General features: G+C 40.2%; 1 protein-coding gene across 1 annotated transcript in view; it reads left to right on the top strand.

The window, feature by feature from the left end:
- Positions 1 to 8823, top strand: part of SYNE1 (spectrin repeat containing nuclear envelope protein 1) — a 524167-nt gene that overhangs the window by 396380 nt on the left and 118964 nt on the right. Inside the window, exons 104-106 of the mRNA XM_026454397.1 lie at positions 3114 to 3233; positions 5382 to 5582; positions 8631 to 8804. Of these exons, the coding sequence (XP_026310182.1) occupies positions 3114 to 3233; positions 5382 to 5582; positions 8631 to 8804 (495 nt within the window). The remainder of the gene's footprint in view (positions 1 to 3113; positions 3234 to 5381; positions 5583 to 8630; positions 8805 to 8823) is intronic.

Genomic DNA, 8823 nt, shown 5'->3' with positions numbered 1-8823 from the left:
TGTGTGTGTGTGTGTGTGTGTGTGTGTGTGTGTGTGTGTGTGTGTGTATGGAGATAGGGTCTCACTTTGTTGCCCAGGCTGCTCTTGTACTCCTGGGCTCATGCAGTTCTCCCATCTCAGCCTCCCAAAGTGTTGGGATTATGGGTGTGAGCCACTGCATCTGGCTGTGCATTTTTCTTGACCATAATTTCATCTGCTTTTTAAAGAGATTTCTCATTTCCCCCCATTAAAAATCTCTTTATTTTCTGTCATATCTTCCACATGAAGGGACTTTTTTTTTTTTTTCTTGGCCTATAGTGTGTGATTCCAAAAAAGACTGGAGCAGTTGTAGTGCTGACTTGCTTTGGATTTCTAATATGAATTATAAGATATGTATGATCGCAAGCAATCATTTTCACTAATTTTTGACCAATGTAACTGAATGTCACAGTTGAAGAAATAACCAATTAGATTTTTTTTCTTTGAATAAATGGAACGCAACTAATGAACGTGCTAAATCCGTGCCCACCCAATTTAGATTAAAAAGGCAATAACAGCAGAAGGCATGGGGAAGACACACCTCACTCAATATAGTCATCTCTTGAGTCATGCTGTTCCAATCCAGAGCAGTTCTCTTGCCTCATAAGCCTGGTGCACAGTTGTCTTCTTGGATCTCCCTTCACCACCCTCCTGAGAATCCCTTCATTTCTTCCTATGTTGGATCTTCTCTCTTCTGAATCCCAAGTCTTTCTCTTTACTGCATTGCTTCCTTGTTTGGTTAGTGCATATCCTTTCTTAGAAAGGGTGTATGAGAAGTGTACCAAATGTATGTCTGAAAATGTTGTTATACCATGTTCACACTTTATTGATCACTTTGCTATTTTTATGTCATCCTTCAGGGTCATTTGTTGAATATGAATTCTTTTGGAGTTTCAAGGCTTTTTGTCCATTGTTTTCTAGCTCCCAGTGTTGTCTTAAGGAATCTAAAGACATTCTAGTCCCCAAAGGGTTCCAGTGTCCTGAAATTGCACAATCACACGCCTTGGGGAGGATCTATTTTTATCCACTGGGCTCGGAGCTCAAGGGGCTCTTCTGATTTGGCAGCTCTCATCTTTCTGTTCTGGAAAATGTTCTAATGATTTATTTAATATGTTTCTTTCCTCCATTTTACCTGTCTTCTTTTCTGGAAAACTCCTTTTTGTCAGATACTCTGGTTCAATCCTTGAATTCTCTTACCAAGAGCCCTTTCTCTGTGTTTTTGCTCTTCTTTTTGACAAACTTCCTTAATTTCAACTCCAGACCCTTATATGGAGTTTGGCATTTCTGCTCTCTTGTATTTAATTTTCCCAAAACTCGTTTTGGTTCTCTGAATGATCCTTTTTGTAGTGTTTTTGATTTTTTTTTAATGAATACATTATCGTTTATATCTTTCTGGATGTATTAATGGTTTTTATGTTTGAAGTTCTACTTTTCCTGTATAATCTGTTTTCCTCCAGCTTGCTTTTATTTGTTTGCTTCTGTTAGTCCCCGTCTTTCATGTCATCGAAAGGCATATTGAAATCTTTTGTTATCTATTCAGGTTTAGGATGGAGGACTAAACAGCTGAAAGGGAACTCTGTGTGTGGATGGAACATGACAATTTCAAGAGTTCCTGCAGGATGGTCTCTGTGGACCATTTATTTGTTAGAGAATCCTTCTGTCAAATTGTCAGGCCTGTCTTATTGGTGTTTTCAGATATTTTTCCCTCTCCTGTCTGGATACTAGAGCCCTGGCTGCAGCCCTTCTTGCTCCAGGAAGAGAAGACTCAGGGGCCCCACATTCAGCATTCAGGGAGCATCCAGTTATTTCATCCCTTGCTTTCAGTCCAGCACTCAAGCTCACAGCTGTGTCCAGTGTCCCTCAGTCTGTTTGACGTTCTCCAGAAAACAAACTTTCAGTCTTTTACACGGGAAGAAAAAGGGACAGTATGGAATAAGGAGGAGCATCTGTGGGTTAACTGTCCTTTAAGCAGCTCTTCACTAACCCTCCTTACTTAGCACACCAGCTCACTTCACCCAGAGTTCTGGAGATTTCTCTTGCTCTGAATTGGGTGGTGGAGATCCTCCACTGGTTTAGAATTCAGCTTCCCCAGATTTCCTAAGCCAATTATCATGTATTCTTTTGACTTCTAGCTCCCAACATATTGTTAGCATTGTTTTCTTTTCTGTTCCCCTGTCCTTTTAGATTTATGGGGAAAAATATGCCAAAAAACAAGCAAACAAAATACTCACTCTGGCTGTAGGGGGTTTTCAGGAAAGAGAACACTGGACACATGTGTTTCATCTGCCATCTGGAGGCTTGTTTTTGTCCTCCTTCAGGGGCAACCTCTGTTGCCCTCTTTCCAAATGCCTGCTCCAGGGTTTGTGGTCTGGTGTCTCCCTTCTCTAATCTCCACTAATGGGGATGAGTTGCATTATCGAGTTTTGTACTTACTTACAGTCAGCCTTGCTTTATTTTTCTCTGTTTACTCTGGCTTCCTAACCAGACCATCAGCTCCTTGAAGGACAGGATGAGATCTTGTTCTGCTTCTACAGACCTCACACTGGGAAGACAAGGCTTAGCAATAACTGCCACTTGAACACTTGTTGATTGATTTTCCACTTCACAACAAGGAGCACAGATTCCTTGACCATGCTGTAATATATTTTTTGTTGCCTCGCTGAATCTCTCTCCAAAGATGCTCACAACTACGTTTCAAGGGCAGCAGAACATGGTCCCTCAGAAAACCTCAGGCAAATACCTTTTTTTGACTATGTCCTAAATCATGCTCCTTTTTTTTTTTTCAAGTGTTGCTTTTCAAACACTCCCTTTTTTGTTTAAGCAAGACATCCTTCTCCCAGCCCTCTACCCTGACTTTCTCCTGCCTCATTATCTGTAAGATAACTGCTCTGTACTAATAAGGGGCCTTCTTCTCTTTTCTATATAGTCTGTAAACATGGCTTTTGTTTGTTTGTTTCATTGAAATAATTCCTTTTTGTATATATTGGGAATGTTTTATGTGGAGAGGAGGAACACAGAAAGAGGCACAATAATCACATCTTCTGTGGGGAAATTGTCTGTGGGAGTTTTAATAAAATATCATGGATCTTACCTAGGCAATACAACAGGCTGAAGATGGACTCAAAGAATTGGATGCAGGAATCATTGAATTAAAGAGGCGTGGTGACAAGTTACAGATTGAGCAGCCATCCATGCAAGAACTCTCCAAACTCCAGGTGCAGCCTTCAGCCAGTAGTATTCAGCTGCAGGGGTACATCGAACATGAAGTCGAGAAAAAATCACTTTCTTTATTTTTCTAGGCTTTTTTTAAAATAAAATTCATGCCACTTAGGTCCTAACCTTTCTGCCAAGTAACTCTTAGAAAATTTTCTGAAGCTTAGAAAATTTTCTGAAGGAGAAGATGGCAGTTTCTTGTACTTTTAGTACAAGAAAGTGAGTTGTTTTCATGCTTCTAAGATTTATATGTTTTTCTGACAGTTACTTTATTATTATTCTCATGGTTAAGCATTGCAAGCATTGCAGTATAGTTTAGTTGTGGCATATTATTTTCTACTGTAGAAAATAGAATAATTTTTAATCCTAGCTAGAAAAATTTAAGAAAGTGATATCTATCCTTGTATTGCACTGTCTCTTCAAATACTATTTTAAAAAGCAAATAATTAAAGTAATACTTTTTAGAAAGTGTTTTTTTCTAAGGTAAGAACTATAGTTTATCCTCCATATATGTTTGAATGGAATGGAAACATTGTTTCCATTCTAGAACTACAACAACAACAAAAATTAAACTGGAAGGTAATTGAAATCTAAACAGACTTCCTATCATCCTTTCAGGAATAGAGAATAATGCTTTGGGTTAATTTCCTTTCCTAGATCTGACAGTTAGGCAAGAATCTGATATTGGGGTAGGAAGAAGATCTTCGGATGTTAAACCAGCAAAATTTAGCAACAGCTAGGCAATGCAGTTATGTTCGATCAAGAAGAAATTGTGTACAATTATGTATGGTCACACAGACACACATGTTAGATTTTCTGTGTATGCAGAACTATTGAGAATTTGTAACCTCAGTCCAGTACAGGCTTATGAGTTCTTTCTTTGAGAAAACAAAATAGGCCTTATAAACAAAAGAACATTTTTATTTTAACTGTATCTCTCCTTTATCTAACATTTCATAATGTCATAAGCCCAACACCCCCACTTTGTACTTTTTTAGACAGTTTTCCGACAGCACTTAAGCATCAGGTGTAAGAGTCAAATGTCATTGCCGTAAATAGGCATTAAAATTGAACTTTTCCAGATCGAGCCATTTTGGCAGGCTAAACCTTAATGTGATATGTTAATCAGGTCCATATGCCTCAAATAAATTTTGTGTTTGGTGTGTCATCATCTCCTAAAATGTCTTTCCAGTTTAAATAGTTATTTACCCCACCACATTTGGCAAAAATATTGCCTTCTTAAGTTTGTGACTCTTTCTGCGCACATTAAACCCTCTAGCTCCTTGTTTGACGGATAGTCCCAAATATGATTGTTATTTAGCAGGAAAATGTTAAGGATACTATATTCAGTTGCTCTGAAATTATGTGAATGTTGAGAACACTGTAAAAATGGGAATTACATTTTCTATGATATGTCCCTCAGCCCCGTGGACACTTTTTCAACAGTTTTACCCCACATTTCATCATAAACAATTAATACCTTGAGAAAACAGTTGTCAAATCTACCTCATATGTCATTTCTAGGAAATACTTTTGCATGTCCTTTAAAATCTTAAAATATTAAGCTTATTTTTTGTAGACACATCTTTATTTCCTTTCACATTTTAACTTACTAAATTTTTATTTTGTAGTCAGTCTAAATTGCGTTTTGATATGTGCCATGAGATAAGACATTATTTTTCTTCAAAGAGTTGAGTTGTTTCCACATTATTTATTGAATATTTATTTTATCTTTTCACTCAGTCACTTCATACTTACATTTTTATCAATTCAGTTTTTTTCAGTTTCTCCATTGTGCTTTATTGTCAGTTAAAAATAAAATAAAATTTAAAACAGAAAGATAAGAATACTAAATAAGATTAATGAAAGAACTTGAACTACCAGGTATCACGACACTGTAAAGTCACAGCAAATATATCACAGGCATGAGAATAAAGGTCCAAAGGTTATTTTTTTGTGAAACATGTTTTCAAAGTAAGGCTCATAGGAAAGACAAGCAGATGGTCTACAGGCAGAGCATTTCCACAGGGCACATCCCTGAAGGCGTTTTCTTGGTTGGGTCTTGGGCTTAGTACGTTCATAGTTCATATGCTTTTAGAGAGTTGTCACAATATGAATTGAGAGTGAGTCTTGTGGTCTCTACCTGTTAGGACATGTATGATGAGCTGATGATGACCATTGGCTCTCGGAGGAGTGGCCTGAACCAGAATCTTACACTCAAGAGTCAGTATGAGAGGGCCCTACAAGATCTGGCTGACCTGCTAGAAACTGGTCAGGAGAAGATGGCAGGAGACCAGAAAATCATCGTGTCTTCCAAAGAGGAAATCCAGCAACTACTTGACAAACATAAGGTACATAACAAAAAAGAGTGAGAGAGAGAGAGAGAGAGAGAAACAGAGAGAGAGAGATTGTAATTGGAAAGCATACTCTCAAACCTTGATATATATTTAGTAAAACCTAATATTCTAGTATTTTATGACTTCTTACCTGTATAGTTAGTCTTTAAAATGGTCAAAAATGTATATTCAAACCAACTGGCTTTCAGTAGCGCAGAGAAATTACAGGGGATATGTTTCTATAATGTTGTGAATTAAAAAAGAAGATCAACTTACCTGTAATTTTACCTATCAGTTTCTCACTAGTATTAGCCAGGCTTTCTCCCTAGATGAGCTAAAATCAAAGGAAAACTCAGAGCCTCCCTTCAAAGGAGCCCAGCTTTGTTCTTAACTCCACCTTTCTCTGTATTTCCTTTTCGCCTATTTGTCCACCTGATCCTAGTTGCTCTCTCTGCCCTCCCTTGTCCTGGTCAGGGGCTCCTCACTCACTCCTTGCTCTCCTCTAGAAATGCAGAGCTGACTACTCAGGTCCAGGGTTGAGTCGGTGTCTTTTACATGCATCGTTTAGATCCTCTGACTTTTACACATATGCTCCTCTAGTTGCTGTAGACCTCAGACTTTCTCCCTGGGAACAGCAAGGCCGTTTACTATGTAATCAAACTTGGGGGGCCTGAAATCACTCCATCATTGTATGCCACAACAAAGCTCAGGTTGGACACTACTCCATGGTAAAAGAATGCCTATCACACACACACACACACACACACACACCCCTCTTGCATTATTGGCAATGATTACAGAAAGAGCAATTTTGCTAGTCCAGAAACCCAGCCTTCTAGACTATGGGAATTTCCAGTAGGGAAACTAAAAAAATCCCATTGGGTTATAGAAGTTTAAATCTTCTACCATTGTGTAGCTCTCTGGTGGCTTGTAAAGGTGGATTTTTTTTTTTTTTTTTTGTCTTTTTCAAATTGTTCTTCCTTTTTTTCCCCAGACGTTTTTGTCCAAAGCTTCACGATTTATTAAAGCCTTATCATTTGGCTTTGAAACCATTGCTTTAAAGTTCACAGCTGGTGTTTCTCAAATTGTTGACCATAGCAATAAAAGATCATTCTGAGTTATTCCAGAGGGGAAACTACGATCAATGAGTATAAATAACAGGGAAATAAACCTCAATAGAAAAAGAACTATAAAAGGAGTAAACTGCCATTGAGCAGACAGCCCTTCTGGCCATGAGAAGTCCAGCCAAGGCTTTCAGGGGAGATGGACTTACAAAAGGAATCTCAGCTTTCATTGCACGTTGGGTAGATGAACTTCAAAGTCTCCTCCAACTTTAGGACTCTGTGATTTGGTAATTGTTGATTAAAAATAATGATTGTAGCTTCTATTGACCAGCCCATTTTCTGAGGGAAAGTTCTGCAGTCCTGGTGAGAAGCACAGATAAAGCCGCACTGCCCTTGGGTTTGAACACCAAGCTCTGCCGTGACTAGCTGCCGATTAGGAGTCTAGAGCTCCCTTCTCTGTAGACAGCGACAAGTGCCTGGGCCAAGGGGGAGACCAGTGGGAGTGACCTTGGGCAAGCTACATAGACTGGGGGTGGGGGTGAGGCTCAGTGTTCTCGTCTGTAAAACTGGAAACAAAACTGCCTATCTCATAGAGTTATAGAGTTGTTAGGAGGATGAGATTAGTCAGATAAAGTATTTATGGAGTGCCTAGCAAACAGTAAGCGTACAATTAATGTTAACTGTCATCATCAGTTCCCAGTTCTTCCATTCTGTCATGGTACTGGGTACAGGAAATGGGATAAGGTCGATCTCTATCCTCCAGAGTCTGTTATACACAAGGAGTAACATTTCAAAAACATTTGTAGGATGGCGCAAGGCCTACAGTTCTGTTATGTGTAGGTATAATACAAGGAAAGCAAATCTTTAATATCAATCAATGCATATAAAGCTGTGCTTGACAACATGGAATGAGCACCCAAACATCCTAGAAGTTCAGAAAGTAGAGCCCAAGCCCAGCCATGGAGGAAGGAGATTCATCGAAAAGTGTCAAGTGAGAACATCTTAAGAACAGAGTAGAAGCAGAGGCCAAAGGTGGGGAATGGGAGCTAATGTGTCCAAAACACATGGAGGTACATGGAGGTGAGAGGCCAGGCCAGGAAAGTAAGGAAGGCAGATTGCGCGTGGACGAGGTATTACGAGGGCAGAGGTGTTTTCTCTGCAGCTGGCACACATGAAGATCCTTGTTCTGGGGACACTATGTTTGCAGCACAGCCAGGTATAGGATGCACTTGAGTGGAGAGGGTGGAGAGGCCGATTAGGAGTCTAGAGCTCCCTTCTCTGTAGACAGCGACAAGTGCCTGGGCCAAGGGGGAGACCAGTGGGAGTGAGAGGATATTGCTCATACATTAACTGAGTTCCGTCAACTTTCACGTTTAAAGCAATGTTTTTTGTTTGTTTGTTTGTTTGTTTTGAGATGGAGTCTCCAACCAGAGCTCCAACCTGAGCTTGGCAAAGGAAGACTCAGAGCCTCTGTTCAAAGGAGCCCACCTTCGTTCTCAACTCTACCTTTCCCTGTGTTTCCTTTTCACCCATTTGTCCACCTGGTCCTAGTTGCTCTCTCTGCCCTCCCTTGTCCTGCTCAAGGACTCCTCGCTCACTCCTCACCCTCCTCTAGAAATGCAGAGCTGTCTACTCAGCTCCAGGGCTAGGTTGGTGTCAACTCCTCTCCACCCAGGCTGGAGTGCAGTGGCACGATCTTGACTCACTGCAACTTTGGCCTCCCAGGTTCAAGCGATTCTTGTGCCTCAGCCTCCTGAGTAGCTGGGATTGCAGGCACATGCCACAATGCCTAGCTAATTTTTGTATTTTTAGTAGAGACGGATTCCACCATGTTGGCCAGGCTAGTCTCGAGCTCTTGACCTCAGGTAATCCACCCACTTCAGCCTCCCCAACTATTGGGATTACAGGCATGAGCCACTGCATCCAGCCCTAAACCAATTTTGATTCTAATGTAATACATGAATGAGTTGCTGACTTCTTTCTCCCTGAAAAATTGCAGGAATACTTTCAGGGCCTGGAATCTCATATGATCTTGACTGAAACACTCTTCAGAAAGATAATCAGCTTTGCAGTCCAGAAGGAAACCGAGTTCCATACAGAACTGATGGCTCAGGCTTCTGCTGTACTGAAACGGGCTCACAAGAGGGGTGTGGAGCTGGAGTACATTCTAGAGGTGAGACCATTGATGTCAT

Source organism: Piliocolobus tephrosceles, chromosome 5 (genome assembly GCF_002776525.5).
Source record: "Piliocolobus tephrosceles isolate RC106 chromosome 5, ASM277652v3, whole genome shotgun sequence".
NCBI classification, from domain to species: domain Eukaryota; kingdom Metazoa; phylum Chordata; class Mammalia; order Primates; family Cercopithecidae; genus Piliocolobus; species Piliocolobus tephrosceles.
Note: the sequence above shows the minus strand (reverse complement) of the source record. Positions and strands in the feature narration are given on the sequence as shown.